The sequence below is a fragment of the Tauraco erythrolophus genome, chromosome 20 (genome assembly GCF_009769465.1).
Source record: "Tauraco erythrolophus isolate bTauEry1 chromosome 20, bTauEry1.pri, whole genome shotgun sequence".
Taxonomy (NCBI): domain Eukaryota; kingdom Metazoa; phylum Chordata; class Aves; order Musophagiformes; family Musophagidae; genus Tauraco; species Tauraco erythrolophus.
The window spans coordinates 863,376-886,653 of NC_141484.1; the positions used below are offsets into that span (position 1 = coordinate 863,376).

Here is a 23,278-nt window from a genome sequence, read left to right on the forward strand (position 1 = left end):
GGGCGGCTCAGATCCGGCCCGGGCGGAGCCGCCGGATGCGCCGGGAGCCGCCGTCCCCGCGGCAGCGGACGGGGTCGCCTCGGCGGCTCCCGCGCAGCCCCGGCCGGTGCCCGCGGGGGTACCGGTCCGCTCCGCCCCGGCCCGCCGTGCGGGGCGTCCTGCCGCCTCCCGGCGCGGCTGCGAGCCCCCGGCCCCTCTTCTCCCGCGGCGAGCGCGGAGCTCCGGACCCCGCCGTGCGTCGGGGAGCCGGGGGCGGAGGGGGCCGGAGGCGGCCGGACTGGGCGCCGCTGCCCCCGCCATGCCCCCGCCGGGTCCCCGGCGGCGCGGGCAGAGGTGCCCGTGCCCGGGGGTGCGGACGAAGCTGCCGGTCCTGCGCTGGCTCCCGCGCTATTCCCTGGCCTGGCTGCAGCTCGACCTGCTCGCCGGCCTGACCGTGGGGCTCACGGTGGTCCCGCAGGCGCTGGCGTACGCCGAGGTGGCCGGGCTGCCTCTGCAGGTGGGTGGCGGGGCGCTGCGGCCGCGGGTGCCCGGGCACAGCCGCTCGCTGGCGGGCCGGCGGGCAGGGCAGGAGCGCGGGATGGCCGGGGCTGGGCCGGGGCAGTCGCCCCTTTCCCGGGGCAGGACACCGCAAGCGCCGGGTGTTTGCTGGGGGCTGGCTGCGGGCTCCCGCGGGACCGGAGGGCAGCCCAGCCCTGCCCGTCCTGGAGGTGCCTGGCATAGCCCAGCTCCCGGCACTGTGCCAGTGCTCCTTTTGTCCCCGTGCAGTACGGCCTCTATTCTTCCTTCATGGGCTGCTTTGTCTACTGCTTCCTGGGCACCGCCAAGGACGTGACGCTGGGTCCCACGGCCATCATGTCGCTGCTTGTCTCCTCTTACGCCTTCCACGAGCCTGTCTATGCCATCCTGCTCGCCTTCCTCTCCGGCTGCATCCAGCTGGCCATGGGGCTCCTGCACCTCGGTGAGACGCTCTTGCCGTGCATAGCTTTATTTCTAGGATATCACTGTATATCTTGTCGTTGTTCCCCCCTCCCCCGTGCTCTCGGAGGTGCTGGGGTTGTCCTGCTAAGGCTTGCGACAGCTCTGTGTGCCTGCAAACACCCTGTGCTCGCCGTCGGGGCCGGCCGCGTGCTTACTGCCGCCCGTGCCGTGCAGGTTTCCTTCTGGATTTCATTTCCTGCCCGGTCATTAAAGGGTTCACATCGGCTGCTTCCATCACCATTAGCTTCAACCAGGTCAAGGTAGGGTCTGCTGCTCCGCTCTGGACGCCTCACCTGCTCTCTCCTGGAGCTGGCTGTGCTGTGGAGCGGGCATGTTTAGCACCAGGCTGGGCAATGTGCTGGGTGCGAGAGGAGGGAGCCCCAAAGGGGGCACAGGTGTCCCCCCCACAGTGGTTCTGGTGGTTCTCTGACTGAGCAGACCAAGCTCTGCCTGTGACCAGCCGGTGGCATTCAGGACACCAGGACATTTGATTTGGTCACTTGTGGGAGGTGCTGGGTGATTCTTGGGCACAGTGGGTTTGCAGCTTGGCCGGTCCCTCGCTGGCCTCTCAGGGTCCTGAGGCCTTCGGGCTCTTCTGGGGCTGCAACTCTTCCTGTGTGGTTAACCAAAATCAGAGACTCGGGGAGATGGTGTCAGGCTCTGCGAGGCACCGGCAGCCGGTGTTGGCTAACGGCTGCGGTCACAGCGGGGGCTGCCGCGAAGGCGCTGGGTCCTTGCTGCTGCTCTGGGCACGGTGCAGGGGGATGGTGGGGCTGCGTGGGCTGGGGTGAGGACCCCAGAATGAACCCCCTCCTGGGAGGCTGTGCAGTTGTATGTGCAGGGCAGGGTGGAGGCATCTTGGGGCCTGGGAGTGAGGGAAAAATCAGAGCATATCTGAGCCCTGCCAGCACGGAGCCACGCAGGGAAAGGGCCATCCTGGAGCACGGGGTGGTCGCTGAGGTCTCCCACCGGCAGCACCAACACAGTGTGTGTGCCAGGGCCCTGGGCAGGGCTGAGCCCCGCTGCTCCTGGCAGTCCCTCCGCGGCACCCAGCAGCTCGGGTTGTGCCAGGCTTTCCCCAGGCTTTGTCTTCCTGCACAGAACATCCTGGGGCTGCGGGGGATCCCTCGGCAGTTTTTCCTGCAGGTGTATGAGACGCTGCGGCGGATCGGGGAGACCAGGTCAGCACCATCCCTGCACCCGCGCTGCTCCATCCCGCTGCGGCTGCGGGGTCTCGGGCTCCGCGGCTGCTTTGCTCCCCGTCTCTTCGGTCACACCTTGGACCCGTTCTCGGTCCCTGCCCAGCGCTCTCACACGAGTGCTTGTTCTCAGCCATTTCTGTTGGAGCTGGAAATTTGAAGATGAGGGAGCACGCGGGCTCCCAAGCTGCTAAAGGGGAGGGATGGGGGACGCTTGTCCTATTTCCTGCTCCCACTTAGGTACAGCAGGATTTTGACAGCCCGAAGGCACATCCTTGGGGCTGTCGGTGTCGTAAGTCCTCCTCCAATTTTTGACAGTCCAAGAGGGAGCTCAGGCATCCCTGTGCCCCCCACCTGCTCCCATTAGCTGCACCCATGGCTCGGGGGCTGTGCCCCAGCCTGGGTTTCTTACACAGCACAGTGACACACAGGGTCAGCTTCGTCATGGCTGGTACAACACCTCCCTGCCTGGCTGAGGGGCAGTGGCAGGAGGAGGAGGAGAAGGCAGATCCCACCACACGGATCTTGCCTGTCACAGGGGACCTTCTGCCCTGTGTTTGAAGAGCCCACAAACCCATCAGTGTCATACAACTGACGGGGGGACATCCCCTCCTCCCTCGCCTGTTGCCCCCCTGGAAGGTGACGCATTTTGCTGGTGGTGCGGAGGCATGGGCAGCACCCCTGCCAGCTGCTGAGAGTGCCCAGGCACACACTCTTCCTCCCGTGGAGCTTTGGGGTAGCTCTGCTTATGCCCTGCAGCATGTTTGGGCTGGCACTGATGTGCCTGTTGCAGGGCTGGGGATGCCATCCTGGGGCTGGCCTGCCTGGCTGCGCTGGCAGGGCTCCGGGCAATGAAGAGCCGCCTGCCCCGGGCTGCCCGTGCGAAGCCGCTGGTTGCCAGGGTCAGCTACCTGATCGTCTGGACCTCTGCCACGGGTGCGTTGGCCATCCCCTGCCCTCCCCCCTCCTGCAGCCGTCCCTCCTGGGGTCTCATCTCTTTGGAGCAGGGAAGAGATGGCCCCAAATGGGTAAAGTCCAGGTTGGCAGGAGCTGAGACCTGGAGGTGGGTCAGGGAGGACAAAGTCCTAAGGGTGGTCCTGCTGCTGTACCTGCCCATTCCTAAGGCTTGGCAGACCTCGGCAGCCTGAGTACCCACCTCCTGCAGTCCCTCCCGCTGCCCTGGGCTCTGGGCAAGTAAGTTTTCATGGTTGCTCTCTCCACTGCAGCACGCAATGCCCTCGTAGTCCTGTTTGCTGGCCTGGTTGCTTACTCCTTCCAGGTGATGGGCTCCCAGCCACTCACGCTCACCGGCAGCATCCCCCAGGGCCTCCCTGCCTTCCGCCTGCCCTGCTTCTCCATGGCTGCACCCAATGGCACTGTCCCCTTCAGCAGCATGGTGGAGGTGGGTGCCAGGCTGGCTGGCAGAGGCTGGGCTCCCTGCGAGATGCCGTCTCCTTACTGCTGCATTTGCTGGCCCTGCGTGCAGTGGGAAAGGGCTGTGCTGCAGGGGAACCCTTGTTCCTTGATGGCAACACTCACCACGTCCTTCCCTCCAGGACATGGGTGTCGGGCTGGCCGTGGTCCCGCTCATGGGCCTGCTGGAGACCGTTGCGATTGCCAAGGCTTTCGGTACGGCTGCGCCAGGCCCCCACGCCTGCGCTCTCAAGAGGGGTCTCTGCGGGGGGCTTGGGGTGCTGGGGACATCGCTGTTTCCATGGGGGCAGTGGGAGGGACTGGGCTGCCCATGCCAAGCCCTGTTCATAGTATGGGTGGGCAGGAGGGGTCCCGTGGGTGCTGCCGACCCCCTCTCCTGGCCAGGCAGCTCCCCGATACCGAAGTGGTGTGTAGGCTGGGGGGTCCCTGCGTTGTGCACGGCTGAAGTTTGCACAGGAGCTGAGCATTATCTCGCAGTGGTTCTGCACCTGGGGGGTGCCGGGACGGGGCCCACGGCTGTCCCAGGCGCTGCTGGCCCCGCTCCGTGCACGTGGCAGGTCGTGCCTGCGGGAAGCTCCAGGCGATGCCACTTGTCTCCTTTCAGCCTCGCAGAACGATTACAGGATTGACACCAACCAGGAGCTGCTGGCTATGGGTAAGAGGCCACGTGGAGCAGAAGGGCAGGGGGTGAGGATCCGGCCCAAGCGCTGCTGTGTGTCCTGCAGCCCCTGAGCTACCAGAGATCCCCGTCTCAGCAGTCCCACCTCTTCCTGAAGTGTCACCTTTCTCCTCTTGCATGGTGCCCCCCCAGCCTTTTTCCCAGCTTAGCAATTTCCAGAGCAGCCGGAGCACAGCTCGTGCTGCTGGATGGGCTCCGATCCAGCCCTGGCTACCAGCCCAGGGATGGAGGAGGTGACGACAGGGGCACAGACCGGACTCACAGGCCTGGGCAGCACCTTCCGTAGCTGCTGCATCCCCATCCCCTTTCCCTCCCCACTGCAGGCTTCGCCAACATCCTCGGCTCCTTCGTCTCATCCTATCCCATCACGGGCAGCTTTGGCAGGTGGGTAGCAGGAGGGGGAGCGTTGCCCCAGCCCGCACGGTGCTCGCTGGGGCTGTGTGGTGAGGGCGCTCTGCAAGAGCTGCAAGGTGGGAGGTTGTGTGACCCTGGTGGGTCCCGGAGCTCGTGTCCTGGTCCCCAGCTGCCCACCTTGGCTGCATGAGTCCCACGGTGACCTTCCCTCCCATCTCATGTGCCCTGTGGTCCCGCTGCAGGCTGGGAACCACGGGCTTGCTCGTGTTTCTCCCTGGTGGCATCTGACAGGGTGGGTGGTTTTCCTGGGTGGGGTCTCTGGGCAGTGGGTGGGGGCAGCTGCCAGCGGCGGGCAGCCCCAGCGCAGCCTGGGACAGCGGTTGTTTTGCCTTCCAGGACAGCGGTGAACGCGCAGTCGGGCGTCTGCACCCCCGCGGGCGGGCTCGTCACAGGTAGAGACCCTGACCCCCCCAGGGGCTGCTCTGCTGGCTCCCGTGCCCAGCGCTTGCTACCCTCAGGCACCCTGGGCTTCGGGGGCACCCTGGGCGTCGGGGGCACCCCGGGCATCGGGGGCCCCTCGGCTCAGATGCTCCCCGCTCCCGCAGGTGCCCTGGTCCTGCTCTCGCTGGCGTATCTCACCTCGCTCTTCTACTACATCCCCAAAGCGGCGCTGGCCGCCGTCATCATCTCGGCGGTGGTCCCCATGTTTGACGCTGAGATCTTCAGGACACTCTGGCGGGTTAAGAGTGAGGGCGCGAGCCGGGGGCGGTCGATCCCCCGACACATCCCGGCTCTCCCTGCGGAGCAGGCAGCATCCCAGGCCCTGTGGCATGAGGCCAAGGTGCAGCTGAGCCTGAGTCATCTCTCTTGCAGGGCTGGACCTCGTGCCCCTCTGCGTGACATTCCTGCTCTGCTTTTGGGAAGTCCAGTACGGCATTGTGGCCGGGGTGCTGGTCTCAGGGATTCTCCTCCTCTACTCCATCGCCAGGCCCCCCATAAAGGTGGGCTTCACACCTCCCCTTGCACCTGGGGCTCGCCAGGGAGTGGGTAGCTGGGAGAGGGCTCCCGGAGGGCAGCGGGGAGTTGGGGTGCAGGATGCTGCTGTCCTGCTCCCACCTATCCCCTGTCCCCAGCCTGACAGGCTCAAGGAGCGTGAGGAAAGGAGTATCCCAGGAGCTGAGAGCAGGAGAGGGGGCATCGCTGTCCCTGCTCCCACTGGTGTCTGCGGTGTGTGTGGGACAGGGGTTTTCCGGAGGGATGGGGGCTCCTGCGTGTCTCCCACCAGCAGGAAGGACAGTGCTCTGCTTTGTCACGCGGGCAGTTGTCTGGGGAAGGTCCCAGCCCTGAGCTCCCCGTGACTTGTCCCCCTCCTCTGGGGTCTTGCGCAGGTGTCGGAGGGGTCCATGCTCCTCGTGCAGCCGGGGAGCAGCCTCCACTTCCCTGCCATTGAGTGCCTCCGGGACGCCGTGTGCAGCCGCGCTCTGGCAGGTATGGTGCTCCCCTGCCCGCTGTCTTGTTCTGGGGACACCACTGTACCCCGGTACCCACCTGGATCGCTTCTGGGGGGGTGGCAGGTGATGCCCAGACCTGCAGGCTGTGAGTGCCAGCAGGACAGCACAGCTTCCCGTGGCTGGGTCTAGCCCCCGGCTGCTGCTGCTCTCCTGAGGCTGTCTCACCCCTTCCAGCCATGGCTTTGGCTCCAGGGGCTGTGTCCCCTGGGCTGCTCCTCTCTGGACTCATCAGGGATGTGACCATATGCTTATCTCCCAGCAGCGTCTCCACCACGCTCCATCATCCTGGACTGTTGCCACATCAGCAGCATCGATTACACGGTGGTGGTGGGGCTGGCGGAGCTGCTGCAGGAGCTGCGCAAGCACGGCCTCTCGCTGGCCTTCTGCAGCCTGCAGGTACGTGGGACGCAGCCTCGGCCGGCCCCGGGCCGGGTCCTGCTGCCTCTGCCCGCGCCAGGCATCAGCGCTGCTCCCCGGAAGGCTCCGCGCCGGCGGGCTCAGCGGGGATGCTGCTGCCTCTGCTCGTAGCACCTTCATCTCAAAGAGGTGGAGGCTGCAGCGTCCGAGTCACGCTGCAGGATGCGGGGCGGTGGGGAAGGGCCGCGTCCTCTGCCCTGGGCTGGCTGGGGGCTCACAGACCCGCAGAGACAGGAAGCGGCTCCCCCATCCCCGGTTTCTCTGCCCTCAGGACCCTGTTCTCCAAGTGCTGCTCTCCGCAGACTTAGAAGGATTCCAGCATTTCCCCAGCCGGGAGGAGGCAGGTGAGGCTCTGGGCTGCCCCGGGTGCTCTCCTGGGCTGGGGTCCCCCAGGCTGCTGCAGAGCGGGGCTCTGGAAGACGAGCCTGGTGGTCTGACCTTCCTCATGCCCCAGAGCTGCAGCGCGGGGGGCTGCAGGGGTCTGGCTCCTGGGACAGCGAGCAGGAGCTGCTCCGGAGACTGGGGTCATCCCGACCTCAGGGATTCATGGCGAGCCTTGGCTTAACTCTGTCCTGCTTCTCCCCCTTCTTGGCTCAGAGCGGTGCGGAGGAGTGGAGCCAGGGGGTGGTGAGGCAGCCCCCAGCACCAGCCAGAGCCCGCTGCTGCCCGCCGGCCTCACCCAGTGAGTCGAGGAGCCGCCTGGGATGGGACCCTCCCAGGGGCAGCGTCTTGCCGGCTCCTCTCCTCCGATCGCACCAGGGCTGTGTGTCCTGTGCCAGGCAGAGCAGTGTCTGTGACACCCGGTTACATCTGACCAGCACCCCCCACGGGAGCCGCCTGCCCCTGTCCTGCCTCCCGGGCGGCTGGTGGGATGCCCATCGGGGCTGGGACCGTCCCTGTGCCCCATGCAGGGGAGGGCAGGGCAAGGCCAAGGGCAGACGGTCCGTGGAAGGGATTAGTGGGGCAAAGCTGATCCCTGTCACGGTCGTCAGGAAGAAGCCATCCCTCCTCCAGGCCTTCTTCCTCCTCAAAGCTGCTGCTTTTTTAAATCAGCTTTTTTAATTCTGGAGATTTTTCTTATTCTGGGACAATCTGAGCTGCGACGCAGAGCGTACTGTCGTCAAAGCGAGTCTGAAGGATGCCCAAGGGCGTGCTGCAGCTCCTGACCTCACGCTGCTGGGAGATGAAAAGCATCAGTGATTTTCCTCCTGACCGATCCCTCTTGGTTTGTGGGGTTTTCTGCCAAATGCTGCCATCGGGCAGGGCTGGGCTGTCCCGTCCATGGGTGCAGCCCCTCGCCTGACTCCTGCCAGGCACCATGACACCAGCTTGTGCTTGCCTTGCTGTGAAATGGGCACAAAAAGCACTAGTGCTGCCAGGCAGCGGGGTGGGGTCGGGTTCAGCAGTTTTCCTGATCTGCCCTTGGCTGGCACCCCCGTAAGGAGGGTATAATAAAGCATTAATTGCAAATGAGTCAGCGTGAGCTCTGCCTGCCTCTGGGAAAAGCTTTTTGCTTTCATGTGGGAAGGAGAAATTAAGCCCTAATTCCTGGGCGCTGCTGAGCAAACCAAGGAAAAGAAACTGAAACCAGGCTCAGGCTGCCCCGTGGCTCCGTGCCCAAAGGCACGCTCCAGCACAGCACCTGCCGAGGGTTTTGCAGGTTTTGCCGGGGTGGCAGAGGTGCCCGGGAGCCACAAACTTTCGAGGGCCAACAGGTCCTGCTGCTGGAGGCTGGAGGGATGTTTCCCTCCAGGCGCTGGGGGGTTGGTGTGTCTCCACACGTGGTTTAACCCCAGCTGGCAACTAGGCACCACGCAGCTGCTCGCTCCCTCCCCGGAATGGGACTTCATATGGTATGGGATATCCCTGGGACATCCCTCTGGTCAGCTGGGTCAGCTGTCCCGGCTGTGTCTCACCCCAGCTCCTTGTGCACCCCCAGCCTGCTCGCTGGTGGGGTGAGGAGCAGAAAAGTCCTTGGTGCTGCGTGGGCACCGCTCAGCAATAACAAAAACATTCCTGTGCCATCACCGCTGTTCCCAGCACAAATCCAAACCTTATACTACGGAGGAAACTAACTTTGTCCCAGCCAAAACCAGCGCACGGCCCCACCAGCCCAAAGCAGAAGCCGAGGGGCTTTGCTGGGCATCTGGGAGCTGCTGAATGTGGGCGCAGAAGGAAGAGAAGGGGCTGAGCTCCAGGCCCGTGCCCACCGGCACTGCCCGGGCAGCCGAGCGGGCAGTGGGCACCCAGCGCTGGGCTGGAACCGGCCACCAGGTCCATCAGCCCTTCCCAAGCCCCCGCAACCGTCGGGGCTGCTGCAGGGCTCTCGGTGCAGAGGTACCGAGCCGGTACGTCGCCGGGGAGATGCCCGGCGGCCCGGACCACTCTCGCCCAGGTCCCCGGCGCGGGGGGGCACGGGACCCCCACCCCGCTCCGGCAGCCGCGGCAGGGCGGGACCGCGGTGGGGGCCGCCCGGTGGGGGGCGGCCGCGGCGGGATTGGCCGGGCCGGGTCGGGGCCGGGCCGGGGGCGGTGACGGCCCAAAAACGAAACTTGGCGGCTCGGCGGAAAAGCGAAACTTCGCCGGGCGGGGGACGGCGGAGCGGGCGCTGCAGGTGCTGGTCCCCGGCCCGCCGGTGAGTCGCGTTGCCGGGGCGGGCGGGACAGCGCTGCGGGCCGGGCCGGGGCACCGGGCCTGGGCTTGCGGGGGGCTCCGGTGCGGGCGGCGCGGGGGGGCTCCCCTGCCGGACCCGGGTGGGGCGGGGTGCTGCGGGCTCCGGGCTGTGCTGCAGCCTCCTGGTGCCACCCGACCCCTCCGGTGCCACCCGACCCTCCGGTGCGTCCGGCCGTCCCTGGGCACTCCGGGCCCTCCCCTCCTCTCTCCTCCCCGTGCACCCGCGGCACCCCCACCCCTCGGTGCTCGCGGTCTGCCCCCCGGTGCCCCGGCCATACCGGCACCCGTGCCCCCGGCCCCCCCGCGCAGGCTGGCAGCCCCGCCCCGCTGCCCGCCGGCCCTCGCCTAACGGGCCTCATTTGCATTGCGCTGGCCCCTCGCCACGCCATTGGCCCATCAGCCCGGCTCATTTGCATATCTCCCCGGGAGAGCGTATCCGCGGGGAGCGAGCGGCGCTTCATTTGCATATAGGCCCCGCCCAAGGGGTCAGCCCCGCCCCCAGCCTTGCCAGGGGGGGACGGGGCGCCCCGGGGGCGCGGACCGGGGCTGCCCCTGCCCGGCCCGGTGGCAGAGCGTGGCTGGGTCCGGCCCGCGTCCGCTGGGCCTCGCTGCTCCCCGGTGCGTTTAATTTTCAAAGGTCCCCGCGCGCAGCGGAGGAGCCATTTTGGTTTGTTTACCTTCCCAAACGTTTGTGGTTTCCCCCCGAGCCCGCGGGCCGGTGCAGCGGAGGGGGGTGGGGGGGGGGGCGGCGAGCGGCACTTTCCTTCCTGAAAATGAAAGCGGAGCGGGGAGGAAGGCTGTGTGACAAAGTTTCATCACCTCGTGTTAATGTTTGTGTTTCTCTCTCTGCCTCATCCCTTTCCCTCCGTCGGTGGCTCCGGAAAAGCTCGGCGCGGGCTGCGGCGGGGGAGCATGGAGTGCCCCGTGTGTCGCGTCGGTTTGGGGGGCGACTGTCCCCCCTCCTGCACCGAGTGCGGGGCCCGGTTGGCACCCGGCGCCGCGGCGGACGCGGACTCAGGTAGGAGGGTGCGCCGTGGGCTGAGCGGGGCACGGAGCCCCCGGGGGGCATGGAGCCCGTGGGGGCACGGTACTGGCGTGCCCTGGGTTTGCCCGTGACTGTGGCTGTCTGCCGGTCCTCGTGCTGACCCCGGTGCTCGTGTAGCCCCGGGCTGCTCTGCCCTGGCCACCTCGGCACGTGCTTCTCAGATTTCCCGTGCGCTCCTTGCCAGGGCAGAGCTTTGCCTTGCAGTGAGTGCCAGGGACGGAGCGAGAAGCGAGCCAGGTGCTGGCACCTCCTACACGCATTCCCCACGCTCGGATCTCCAGCGATGAACTGGTTTCTGTTTTGCCAATGAACTGATGCTGGGTTTATGGAATGTTGTATTACAAAGACCAGTCTAGTCCCTCTTAAACCAGAATTTGCTATTTTTGGCTTATCGTTAGGTTTAGAGTTCACTCCCTGAATTTCTGTTTGACAACGCGCTAGTTCTGCCTCTGTGAACAGTAACAAAGTCAAGTACACAATTAATGCAGGTACACAGGGGGAATTATTTCCTAATCCTTTATTTGCTTAAAGAGAGAATGACCCAGGCCACCAGAATTGCTTTTGTGTGGTGTTATGAAGAAGCAGGGTCCTAAAAGAGTACACTAAATCAGAATCAGCCTGCTGTGGTTGTGACAAGATCAGTTCTTAGCAAATGCCTCTGCAATCCAGAATGGCAAGGTAACAAACCCAGGATCTCCGGGTCTTAAATGCTGTAGGAAAAACATCCAAAGCATCTGTTCTGGTGGTCCGAAAGCTTTGTCCCTGCTTCTGGCAGGGATTAAAGGTGGCGAAAGGAGTTGTAGTGCTTTACCATGTAAATATGCAGGGAGTTCTACCAAGTAAATGTGTGCAAGTCAAGCCTTGTCAACAGGGGAGTCACCAAGGAGCAGAAAAAGCTCAGGGAAGAGTTTAAACTCTTCAGATAATGTTATGATAGTAAATTGGATGTGAAACAATATTGCAAAAGGTGCCTGCTTCAAGTACAAAACAACCCCCTCTCTTTAAGTCTAGTGCAGCCTTTGGGCTGTAGTACTCCAAGGGGCTGTGAGCTACCTTCACCTTGATTTTTGTACTCCTGCTCCCAAAAATACCTAGAGGAAATCAATGTCTTTTAGTGTTGGTTGATCTCTGCTCAAAGAGGTTAAAAGCTTTTGCTCTCAAAATTGTGATAGAGGCAGTGCTGAAGGGCCTGTGAGACAGGTCTGCGGAAGGCAGAGATCTGCTCCGACGCCTTGTTCAGATCGGAGCCGCCTTTTCCCAGGTGTTAAGGGTTGGATGAAACTGGTGAAGATGAAAAGAGAGTTTCCCATGCCCTGCTGGACACAACACTCAGCTGCGCAGTAGGGGCTGCCAAGTGCCGATGCGCCGTCACTGCACGTCTTGGGGGTTCCTGGGCATTTCGACAGGCAGCTGGGGTCCCCAGTGCCTGCTGCTTTGGCCAGTAGCATGTGAGCTGGAGGTTGTATAGAGGAAGATCAGTACCTCAATACAGTGGTTTCTTATCTTAATTATTCTGCTGCAGGGGCCTTGGAGAGGGAAGGAGGCTGTGCGAGGGAGGATGGGGTCATTGCTGTCGGTAGCTGTTGAACAGGGGCAAACAAAGCAGCTCCTGTGCATTCCATTGAGACCTTTCGCCAGGGGCAGACCCTGCTTTCTCACCACCAGCTGAGAACTGTTCTTTTTACAGGCTCTCCAGTTTAACAATGAACCTTGCCTCCCTTGCAGAAAGAAGAGAGGTGAAGCTCACTCCAGTCCCTGATAGAGGAGCAGAGCCTGGAGGACATGTGAAGGGAGAAGGTGCTGATGGGCCTTCTTCCACCACTGAAACAAAAGAGGAGGAGGAGGGAGGATTGCTGATGGAGAACTCAAGAGTTCTGATCAATACCTCGGAGACCGTACCTGAATGTGCTGCAGATGGGCCTCCTTCCTCTACTGAAACACAGGAGGAGGACGAGGAAGAAGAAGAAGGGTCATTGCTGCTGGAGGGTGCAAGTGGTAGCTCAGAGACTGCACCTCAGCAGGTGGCTGATGATGCTTCTGAGCAGTCACAGGAGAAGGTAAGGCTCTTTGTTAGTGCTGAGGAGCAGCTGTAGCTCGTTGCTTTCTCTTTTGTGAAGCACTGAGGCTGGGCTGCATCCCACAAATCCCTGTGGCCTGCGTCTGGATGCCGCTGCCCGTGTGCCCAGGCAAACTGCAGGTGTATTTGCTTACGTTCAGTGTTGTGCATGCGGACAGCTGATGTGCTGAGCAGTACAGCTCCCCCTGACAGTACCTGTGCTGCATTGAGGGGAAACAGTACAGAATTCAGCTTAGAAACGTGACTCATCTGGTTTAGTTAGTGAGCGTCATGCCCAGCGCTGCTCTGTGTTCCGGCTGAGAAAGTCTCAAATATTAAAAATACAGAATTCTCCAGTTACTTGCATTTCACCTGCTATAGAAGATGGTAGTTAGTCTTGTCCCTTCTCCTCCTGATCATTTTCCATTAACCCAGTATAGCAGGAAGATGTTGGTACTAGCTGCAATGAAGGAGGTGACAAAGAATTTCTCTTCAACAGTGGATAAACAGACATTCTGTTGTTCCTTTTTTTTTTAATAGAAAAAGAAGAGGAAAAAGAGGAGGAAAAAAGCAAACAAGGGTCTTTCCAGCTCCACGGAGCACGACTCTCTGCCTCCTCCAAGCACAGCACCAGCTAAAACCACAGAACTGCCTGAAACGTGTGTTATTGCACAAAAAATCCAAACGCCAGGCAGTGGAGTAGCCAAACTGGATGCTGATTTACTTGCTGGTGACAGTGGAGGTGTACATGAAAGCAACAAGGCATCGGATCACTTGGAAAAGGAAGCTGGAAGTCTGGAAGTGGTTGCAGAAAGCAGTCACAGCAGCGTAGAGGTGATAACCCCACCAAAGCAGAGCAGCATGGATACTGTGGCTGCCCCATCTCCAAGCTCTGCAGCCCCGAAGGAGAAGATGGGAGGTGGAAGTACCAGAGAGTGCGGAGAAACAGTCAGGAGTAATGTGGAAAGGGGCAGTCGTGCCCCTGTCGCTACCCAGCTTCCAGAAACCAGACCAAATTCCCAGTCCTCGGATAACAGTAAGAAACTGGCCTCAACAGAGGAGAGAGCGAGTGTTTCCTCTGGGTTGTCACCTGGTGTGGGAGCCCCGAAGAGTAAACCTGCAGCTGCTTCTGCTGAACCTCAACGTCAAGGCACAAAAACTCCGCCTGTGGTCAGAAGCTCGCAGGCTGGGAAGGATAAGGAAAACACCAGCCAGGAAGTGAGCTGTTCGACTGCCAAGGTAAGTGTGTGAGAACACTCTGGTGAGTATTCGGGTGTGTTGGGCAAAGTTTCCCTTTATAACTGATTCATTTGTGCTGTCAGTAAAGCTGAAGACCGTGAGGATGGAGATACGGAGAGAAATCAGGGGATACCATGAAGCGTTTCTTTTGAGTTTTGCTCCCCTGTGCTTTAGCACAGCTCCCTCACTGAGTGGTTGCTCAGTTGCCCTCAGGAGCTGTGAGCTTGTCTCCAGGGAGCTCCCTTGGATCTCTGAGGAGATGTTCATGCTTTGTAGGTGTCTGTACTCCCCTCCCGGCCAGTTCAGGTAGCTGCGAATCGCAGTTTGTCTTCGTGTCGCAGAAGGAAGAGATTTCCAGAGTACAAAGTATTTCCAGAAGTACAAATCCTGTGATTTCTGGGTATCCTCACCTGTCTGAAGAGATGTTGGCGGTTTCCAGGGATGCTGTGCTTCCAGGGTCTCCTGTTTAATTGGCCATTGTTTGTCTTCCTGTTGCAGAATGAAAAGACAGAGGAGAAAAAGGAGACCCCAAGTGAGAAAGTACACAAAGTAACCGAGATGACAAGTCAGACCAAAGGACCTGAGATTGCTAAAAAGGATGATGCTTCGGCTGTAACAGACAGTCACAAGGATAAAAAGCAACAAAAGAACCAGAAACCCGTGAATAAGACTAAAGAAAGGTGAGAACATCCCTGCCCAGTGTTCTTCACTTACAGGATTTGGTGTGAGGAGGACTAGAGCGCTCCAGACTGGGGCAAGGGATTGAAGTACTAGGATTAGGTCTGCATAATGTCTTGGATATGTGGAAATAGAACTGCTTTCAAACCCAGGTGAGCTGCTGCTCATGCAAAAGAGAGCCAGTGTTTAGCTGGGAGTTGTGGCATGGGTCGTGTACCGGGTAATGTGGTACACTTGGTATTTGAACCTTTGTGAGTGTCTGATGAATAAAAAAGATTGCCCTCTGATTTTAAGAAATAAGACAAACACGTGCTTCACACATGTAACTCTTTAGATTAATGGTGTGAAGAGCTCTTAATTAGTATAGCTTGTTTCACTTGGTGTGTCTGAGCTGGAAGAGGGATAAAGCTTAGCTGTTTCAGGTGACTCTGCTGGGTGAGGTATTTCTGTTGGATTGCCAGTGCTGTGCCCCAGATGCATGTGGTCAGAGCATTTCGTGCTGCCTTTAGGAACTCATTTTTCCTTTTTGCACTAGGCTTTACACAAGGCCTGCTATGTAGCATCAGTTTGAGCAAACTGCTGGCAGATCTTATGGGCCTGGCGTCCAGTAAGCTAGTGGCTTAAAGCTTGTTTATTGTTTATAATGATTTATGCATTTTAAAAAAAGTAAAACTTAGAATTCTATTTTATTTCTAATTCTTTCTTGTAGTTCCGTGGACCGGAGCGATGGGGTTACAGTGTATTTCCATGCAATATTGTCCAAAGACTTCAAACTAAACCCTGAGACCCATAAAGTGTTCATCAGGGCTGAAGGTGTTTCTCCCTATGCAAACTGGAGGGACAACGTTTGTGAGCTGCACTGCACCAGGTACGTACCCTCTGGAGCCGCTCGGGGGCACAGGAGTGTTTTGGCTCTGGAGAACAGGATGCAATGTGGTGCTTCATTTAATACGTAAGACTGTAGCTGGATACTGCTACAAAGAGTTTTCATAGTGGACATTATTCTAAAATTTTCATCATGAAAGAATAGTCACCATTCCTATAGAAATGGAGTGATGCATGGAAAAGGAAGGATACAGGTTGGCTGAGATGTCCTTTGCTGTGTTTTGTGTTTCGTAGGCATCTGGAAGAACATGGGTACCTCATTGAAGGCTCTGTAGTTCTTGCAAAAGAGCATATGAGTAAATGCATTCCTTACAAATATTGGGTTTCCTGTGGTGAAGGGAAGTATGAATTTATTTACAAGTGTTCAGCATCAAATAGTTACGTGAATCGCTGCTTACTGATAAGAGGCAACTTGCTCAACAGTGGAGGTGAGCTTTTCTGGCTGGGTCTGCATATTGAGACAATCTATGGATTTTTTTTTTTTTGGTGGGATGATCTCTTAACTAAACATAGACTAGCATTATTATTAGACAGCACTGTGTGAGGCTGGAAACTTAATGGGTTTGTGGGGGTGTTTCTGTGGAGAGCTGAAAGAGTGAAGCCGTGTGCTTGTTCCTCAAATGATTCTTTCCCTGGGTTCTCATCTGTGTTGCTTGTTCTAGAGTGGCATCAGTACGATGACATTGTGTGTGCGGAGCCTTCTAAAGTGAAAAAAATTTTGAAGACTTTTTTTCTCAGTAAAACCAAAGATGTGGTGGAAGGGAAGAAAATAGCTGCAAATATTATGTTAGAAAGTATCTTCAGCATTCTTGGAACCTGGAGTCCCCAGAACCTGAGGAACTTCCTCTTCCAGCTGAAACAGTTTTATGTTGTTACAATAGAACCACGCGTCTATGACGGCAGGGAAATGCTGTGGACAGAGTTAAACTTTGGCAAACAGCAGGTAATCAGTTTCCTTTTAACAGATACTGGAAAACAGACACTCACTTACTAAACACAGAACTTTAATTTTGCTGTTGACCTCATTGGGTTAATTTTAGTCAAAAAGTTCAGGTGTGACAGAACCAGTGGGGATTCTTTTGGGGTGACTGCCACCATCTGCCTTGAACTGCAGTCCCACCTTTGCAATTAAGTGCTGTTCTGAACATTCCATACTGGTCAGCAGCAGAGCTGTGATGTGGTGACGTCTTACTTGAGTGGGTTTTGTGTCTGGATATGCAGTGATGCGGACAGGGCTTTTGGAGTCCTGAATTTCTTACCTGGCATAATTATGAAATGTGGCAGAAATGTAACATTGTCTTTTTGGGGGCTTTGGACTGGTGTTGGGGCTGCTCATTTCTGACTCTCTGCAGCCTCCCTCCTCCTGGTGACGTGGGAGAGGCCACAAGATGGCAAAGCTGCTCAGCTCAGCAGCCCATGGGTGTTTCATGTTTTCAAAAGGATAATTTTGGTATCACCAAGCACCACAGTACTATAGACCCCTGGACGTGGTTTCAGTGTAGCTTTTGGGGACTGTGGGTAAGGACAGAAAGCTCTCTCCTTTTGCTGGCTCCTAACCCAGCCTGAGTCCACTGGGAAGCTGGAGTCTGCTTGTGCCATGCGATGGTGTCGTAAGGCAGCGTTGGGTGTAGACCTGCTCAGCTCACCGGTTCCCTGCCTGAGGTCTGCCCCTGACCCTTGATGCTCCCCAGCTCTGCTGGGTGTGGGATGGTGCAGCAGGAGCTGAGCGGCAGGAGCTGGTAGCACAGAGGAGCACCAAACCATCACAGGTACTGGGGTACCACGCCTGATGTTCTGGTGGTGGTGGGTACCATGTGTGCTTAGAGCCCGGTACCACCGTGGTGCCATGGGGTGTACAGGGCTGTTGAGTGTCCTCGCTGTAACTGGCAGAAGAAAATGACTTCAGAAGAACTAATGCTGTGGTTGGTTTGTTTCTTCCCTTCTTTATCCTAGGTGAATGATTTGCTGCTAGAATATATGAGGAAAATAGCTCGTCCTTTTCTTGCACGAGAAGATGCAAAAGCATCGCAGGAGGACTCAGTAATAAAAAGTAAACTAGCTCTGGGGCTCACCATTCTCACGGTCCTTGAACAGCTCGAGCTGCCAGCAGTAAAAAGTGATCTGGCTACCCTGTGTAGCCTCTTGTGCTTGGATAAGGTGTCCAAACAAGCCATAATGGAAGAAATTCATGATATCAAAAAGGCTTTTGAAGCATTTACTAGGTACGTGTGTCACTGGAGCACTTACAAGGTAACTAACTGGGCTGGTTTTGCTGCAGGTGTAGCACCCTGTGATAAAGCAATAAGGGGTTCAGCTCCCTAGTGTCAGAGAATCAGGAAAAAAATCATATTTGAAGGGATCTTTGGAGGTCTCTGTTCCAGCCTCCTGCTCAAAGCAGAGCTAATGTCCAGGCAAGGTTGCAGTCGAGTTCTGAAACTCCAGGGATGAAGATTGCACGATCTCCCTGGAGCCCTCTTGCAGTCACATACCTTCCTTGATGTGAACAGTGTTTTACTTTTGTCCAGACAGGATTTCCCCTATTGCAACTTCTCACTGTGCCAGAATAGTAGATTGAGATAAAACTATTGGTTTTTCTTTATATATAAAAATCTTATTTGTTATCCTTTTCTGTCAAGCAGTTTCTAGCTTCTTACCTGTTTGCTATTCCTATTTACAAACTCCAGGGATCGGGATCGTGTGTTTACTCCTTCAAATTTAAATGTCATGTTTGGATTCTTCTTGTCTCCTCTGACATGCATCATTACTCATGTGTTTTGTTGATTTTTCCTCAGAGTGCGTATTTTAGACTGTCCTCTACCTGCCTAACTGGCACTCCAGTTTCTAGCCCTTCCCTTGCACGCCTGCAGCTATTAAATTTCCTTTTGGAGACCTTTGTAGTGCTTCAGCCCAACCAGGAAGGCTGAGTATTGTCCCTAGAATGCCTGGCTCTGTGCATCTGCCACCCCATCCCTGCCTGAGCTGGGGGGGCTCACTGGAAACTGTAGATAAAGTGTTGGCACCTCTTAGTGCAGAGTTTGTGCAGAGATCTTCAATGAAGATAAGCTTGAGCCGAAATAATTACGGGAATTTATTTGAAGGCACATAGTGAGATTGAGCTGTAGCCTTTTCCTGCCCCCAAGGACATTTTTGAGTCCTGTAAAAAGCTATTGTTCCACTCTGTGTGTTTGTTTATTTATTTATTTATTAGTTTGAAGGTTCACCTGACATACTTGTGCCAGAGATGCATTGATGCTGAAGTAGACCAGTGGGTGTGGGTTCTTCCTCTTCTGCATTTATTCGCTGCTCCTTTGCAGCATGACCACTGGCCAATGGAAGAAGATGTCTGGGCAGGGCTGGAAGGGCTTCCATTTGCTGAAACAAGGAAGAAGCATGATACGTGAGTTTTCCCGAGTTACTACTTACATCCAGTGCCTTGACACTGTAGTTGGTGGTGATTGTTTTTTTCGCCCTTGTTTTTAAAAAATCAGAAACGTGGCATGTTGGTGGTGGGTATTTGGGGTTTATGAACACAGACGTGTTGGTTGTTCAGAGATGAAGGTGTAGAGCAAAGCTGTGCAGTATATATCACCTTTCAGACACAAACAGCCCTTAATTCTGCGTGGTTGGTGAGTTAAAGCAGCTCATGATGTGTTGTCTGAGCAAGACTTGGAATTTATTTTCCTTCAGTGCTTCTGCTCAGTAGTTTGACACTGCTTGTGTGATTACTGGGTCTTGGGGTCTTCTACTGATCTTCAGCTGTAAATGAAAAAAGCAGAGGAGTGAGAAAGAGCCCTCTGTGGGCCGATGAAGCTTTTAGCTGTTTCTACCTAGACAACATGAAGATTTTGTTTTGTCTTCCATCCAGGGGGACCCTACTGCAACTAATGAAAGAAAAGAAATACTTGATGGAGTTTGATAGCACTCTGGTCAAGTCCTGGATGTGTGTGCTGCCCCTGGAGAGCCTGGCTGAATTTATAAAAGACTTCTCCAGTGGTTTGTTAGCTGCTCTTCAAGGTGTTTCGTACAGATTAGAGACTGTTGACCTTCGCTGGAACACTTCTGAGGTTTGTCTTCTGGCAGCTTTACCTGGCAAAGGGATGAAGGCTGAGTTTAGGCTGTGGTGGGCCTTTTAGCAGAACTGGCTGTCACTGAAGGGCATGTGGTTGGTAGCAAGTCAGAGCACACAGAGCTTAAAATTTAGCTAAAAGCAAAAATGGTTGCTCTGAGGGAGGAGACTCCTAAGAGGAGATAAGAGGGTATATCTGTAGCAAAAAAAATGTTGTTGGCATTGATGAGAGAAGAGTCTGCTTATCTGAATTTGCCCTTGGTCGTCGGCAGATATTTTAATCCTGAGATCCTCATATAGCTGCCTGACACTTCTTTGCACAGCTCTTGGGGGTTTGGGCAAGGTGCTGCTGGTTTGAGACATTTTCCTGCCTGTTGTGAAAACACTTGCATTTGTATGAAGACAGCAGGAACTGGACATTGCAACTAATAATAATAAATTTTAAACCCCAAGATTGTAAGAAATGCAAGTTTTGTTTGTACAAATAATAGTCACCTATATGTTGACTCTGACATCCAGTAAATAATTTTTCCAATTTTATAACATGTTTGTAAAAGTGTTGGAGAAGGCATGGAGGAATACTGGATTCACAGTGTCCCCTCAACTAATGAGAAACCAGCCTGTCAAATCCCTTTCACAGTTTAATATTTGTATCTTGCCATTTTTAGGTAGTAAAGAGTCTTCTGAAGACACTGCTGTCTACCTTGGATGAGAAGCAGGCCAGGTAAGTGAAGGGAACCTGTGTAAAAGCATATTGTCCTTTTGATGTACACTGTGCCTGTGGAGCCACGTCATGCTTGTAGCTTGAACGTGGGCGCTGAAATCTGTACGGATAAAAGAATCCGAGATTTCTGTCCGTCCGTCAGATCGCAGCGTCGCTCTAAATGCGTCCGAGGGAGGGGTGGTGAGTTGCCACTAATTGTGGCAACTATTGAATTGGGTGAGGGTTTTTATTTCCTTCTTTTTGATTTTCCCCTCTGAGCAAAAAAGGAATTCTGCCTCTTTGTTCCTGTCCTTCAGAGGTCTGGACGCTCGCTCCTGGCAGTCCTGCTTCACCTGTTGCCTCAGGCTGCACAAGAAGGTCTGCAAGTATGCCAAGTCGGTGTCCTGGTTCGTGGCTCCTGCCACTTCTGCCACGATCCTTTCGAAGGCTGCCAAGCTCCAGCCCACAGCAGTGAGTGCCAAGGAACCGTTCCTGGGTTGATATGAGCAAGAGATCTGGAAGTGTTACAAAAACAGTACCACAGACTGGTTTGAGATCATTATCTGTTCTCAGTTTGGGAAACGTGATGCTCTAACCAAGATTGTGGTACTTTCAAAAAGCTGTGAAATCATTTAATGAGTTTGATTCTTCTTATTGAAAATATAGTCGATATTGTTGCTGTTGCCCTGTTGAGCAGTCAATATTGTTGGGTGAAATCGATATTGTTGCCCTGTTGCTGGGCAGGTGTGTGCTTTGGATGTATGTAGGCCATATTCTCTTTTAGGAATACTTATTTAAATCAGTTGTACATTGCTCTCCTGCTTGGGCTGTTCTTATTTTTCTCTTCCTCCTGTGCGTGCAGCGGGTGCCAAGAGATGCTGTGCAGGAAGCTGCAGTGGTGGACGTGTTCAATGAAGCTCTGAGAGACACTCGAACCTGGTTCAGAATTGCTTTGAGCAAGAAGTTACTGGAAGAACATGTGGAGCATGTGACGTTCTCTTTTTATTGGGAGCTTCAGGTTTGTCATCTTCTAATAATACGAATAAAAAGGTGTTTTACTGTAGCTTAACCAGACAGTCTGAGTCCAAGGGCTCTTTGCTGGGAGCCATAGCTGCTGTGGCTGGGTAAGGAATGAGATGGGGCCAGGCAGCACAGATGACAAGCTGCGAAGCTGCATTGTTTGAAACGCTATTGGGCTGAAAAGCAGAAGTCCATAATTAATGCTGCTCAGCTCACCTTACTTCTGCTTTTTCTCGGCTATTCGAAGAGGCAGTGCTGGGATCAGGAGCTGCCCCTTGTTGGCATTTAGTTGGAGCTGCTGTTTTTCTCACCCTGTATGTCCTCCTGGCTGTCCTTCAGGCCTTCCAGCAGGCAAAGCACAGAGAGCTCCTTACAGACTGGCTCACTCTGCTCCCAGCCCTCCCTGGGACAGTTTCCAGCATCAAGGTGGAAGTGGTTCATCTAAATGTCTGCTTTAGCAGCTTGGACATTTTGACACCGTTTGGGCTTAAAAGCTGCCCTTTGCAGCCCTGGAGTGCTCTTTTTCTTCTGGATGGAAACATCTGAAAGGACTGCAGGCTGTCTGAGGAGTGTGAGCCCTCTGCCCGGCATAGTTCCTTTAATTTCCTTATTTGAATGTTAAATCTGAGCACTTAGTGTTTTGACTTTGCTTCTCACCTGCAGGCCTGGAGTGAATTCGTAAAGATCAGCTTTCCAGATGAACAGTTCACCGAGAGGTGGAAGACGACTTTACTTGGAGATCTGGAGAGAAGAATTCAGGAGGTAGAGGGGACTTGCGTGCCGGTGGGCCACGTTCAGAGCAGATAGTCTTCTGCTGTGCTTAGAGAATAGCTTCTAGAGCCTGAATGGGCACGTGAAAACACTGTGGCTTTGGTTATAAAAACTGCCATTGCTGTCATAAACCATGTTCTGGAGACTCAAAAATTGAACATGAAACTGTACCAGGCTGTGTTGTTGGCATCAGGGACACGAGTCGCCTGCTTGCCTGGCTGCAGTGCTGGTCTGTTTGTAGCAGTGACCCACAGCCTAGTGCTGGAAAGGAGATGGCACATTTTGAGCAATTACCACCCCTACAGCTTTACCAAACAACTGGTGTAAAGTAAACACCCGAGGGCTTACAGAAGCAAAGGTGGCACTTGTGTCTTTTCATTCTTCGTGCAGAAATTGTGTTGTCCAGGCTCCCAAGTGCACGCAGTGTGTATGTCCCTTCTCAATTGAACTCGTGTATCTCCTCATCTCCTTTCTACATCAGTTGCAAAATCCTTTAAGACATGGCTTTTCGTGGTATAATCAGGAAGCAAATATTTCCTGGTGGAAGCTTGGCTGGGAGAAATGCATGTTAGGTCATCACACAAGTTAGACGGAAACAATCTAGAAGATTTCCAAGCATTTATTTGTGTTTCGTTTCTCTTCCAGGCCCTGATAAATGGGCTGATGCTTGGCTCCACTAGGAAACTTAAGTTTTCCAACTCAGTTTCTTTCACTGTCTTAATAGCAGCACTCCATGCTTTCAGAAGAAACGCTTTGGAATCTTTAAGCTGATAAGAAATATCTCTTTGCCTCGTAGGAGCCTCCAGTTAACCAAATCTTAGTCTACTGCTGTCAGCACGACAAATTTCCACAAGTTGATTCCTCCATTGACTCGTGTTTCCGTAATTGTGCCATGGAGGCTGTAACTGTGGCTTGCCAGGTATTGTATTTTCTGTCAAGGCAGGAAAACGAAAAATGGAATTTTCTGTTGCATAGAAATCCTCTTGCATAGTGTAGGGATGCACGTTGTGCTGGAAGGAGAGTTGCACGTTCAGTCTCTCGTTGCTTGAGTTGCTGTGGGTTGTTTAAGTTTCTTAAACCACCACCAACAAAAAAGTTGACAATGATCAGGAAATGAGGATCCACTAAAGAGTCCATGAAAAATACTTGTAAGACTCTTGCCATTGCGGCTTCTGGTGTCAGCCATGTCATACGGCTCTGTTGGAATGTGCCTCGGCACTGGAGGTGTGACTGGACATCCGTGCCTGATCCCGAGGCAAAGACGGACGCGGCGTAATCCAAGCTCCGATTCACTCCTCCCCTCTGTCTTGTGTGCCTTGTGCAGACTCAGAGCAATCTCCTTGAGAAGATATCTTCCTACAACATGGACCAGTTCAGCCAGCTGGTATCAACTATTATGGTGAAGTCGTGGCCAATGGAGAGTGGACGGTCTGAGAATTATTTTGATGCGGTTTTGCACCACGTGCTTACATGGCCGGACATCAAGTGTATCTTCAGGTTTAATGGTATGTCTGTGATATTTGTAGGTGTCTAGAAAAAGCTGTTCTCTGCCTTGCTGCTCCCGCTTTGC

General features: G+C 55.4%; 2 protein-coding genes across 3 annotated transcripts in view; both read left to right on the forward strand.

Annotated features, from left to right (window-relative positions):
* The first annotated feature begins 298 nt into the window (after nucleotides 1-298).
* SLC26A11 (solute carrier family 26 member 11) lies at nucleotides 299-7,258 on the forward strand. Its single transcript, XM_086624049.1, has 16 exons — nucleotides 299-496; nucleotides 766-958; nucleotides 1,153-1,238; nucleotides 2,080-2,159; nucleotides 2,971-3,113; nucleotides 3,404-3,579; nucleotides 3,734-3,806; nucleotides 4,216-4,266; nucleotides 4,614-4,674; nucleotides 5,041-5,096; nucleotides 5,250-5,390; nucleotides 5,518-5,645; nucleotides 6,033-6,132; nucleotides 6,415-6,551; nucleotides 6,844-6,916; nucleotides 7,170-7,258. Exons 1-16 carry the CDS (start codon nucleotides 299-301, stop codon nucleotides 7,256-7,258), a joined length of 1,785 nt encoding a protein of 594 aa, XP_086480175.1.
* Nucleotides 7,259-10,157: 2,899 nt separating this feature from the next.
* RNF213 (ring finger protein 213) overlaps nucleotides 10,158-23,278 on the forward strand; it is a 52,155-nt gene continuing 39,034 nt past the window's right edge. The window contains exons 1-17 of one of the 2 annotated variants that reach the window (XM_086624132.1): nucleotides 10,158-10,263; nucleotides 12,016-12,347; nucleotides 12,893-13,150; nucleotides 13,199-13,585; nucleotides 14,084-14,265; nucleotides 14,973-15,131; nucleotides 15,383-15,576; nucleotides 15,811-16,091; nucleotides 17,102-17,370; nucleotides 18,357-18,545; nucleotides 19,014-19,212; nucleotides 19,883-19,938; nucleotides 20,235-20,385; nucleotides 20,780-20,935; nucleotides 21,601-21,699; nucleotides 22,505-22,627; nucleotides 23,033-23,213. In XM_086624132.1, the coding sequence (XP_086480258.1) occupies nucleotides 10,158-10,263; nucleotides 12,016-12,347; nucleotides 12,893-13,150; nucleotides 13,199-13,585; nucleotides 14,084-14,265; nucleotides 14,973-15,131; nucleotides 15,383-15,576; nucleotides 15,811-16,091; nucleotides 17,102-17,370; nucleotides 18,357-18,545; nucleotides 19,014-19,212; nucleotides 19,883-19,938; nucleotides 20,235-20,385; nucleotides 20,780-20,935; nucleotides 21,601-21,699; nucleotides 22,505-22,627; nucleotides 23,033-23,213 (3,322 nt within the window). Of the gene's footprint in view, nucleotides 10,264-12,015; nucleotides 12,348-12,886; nucleotides 13,586-14,083; nucleotides 14,266-14,972; nucleotides 15,132-15,382; nucleotides 15,577-15,810; nucleotides 16,092-17,101; nucleotides 17,371-18,356; nucleotides 18,546-19,013; nucleotides 19,213-19,882; nucleotides 19,939-20,234; nucleotides 20,389-20,779; nucleotides 20,936-21,600; nucleotides 21,700-22,504; nucleotides 22,628-23,032; nucleotides 23,214-23,278 lie in introns of both variants that reach the window. The other variant, XM_086624131.1, reaches the window with a different exon arrangement.

Excerpts from the sequence above, each read along its gene's own strand:
- SLC26A11 (XM_086624049.1), top strand. The coding sequence starts at position 299 with ATGCCCCCGCCGGGTCCCCGGCGGCGCGGGCAGAGGTGCCCGTGCCCG. Across the intron at positions 6,552-6,843 it reads TGGCCTTCTGCAGCCTGCAG|GACCCTGTTCTCCAAGTGCT; the intron begins GTACGTGGGACG and ends CTCTGCCCTCAG. Across the intron at positions 6,917-7,169 it reads CCCCAGCCGGGAGGAGGCAG|AGCGGTGCGGAGGAGTGGAG; the intron begins GTGAGGCTCTGG and ends TTCTTGGCTCAG.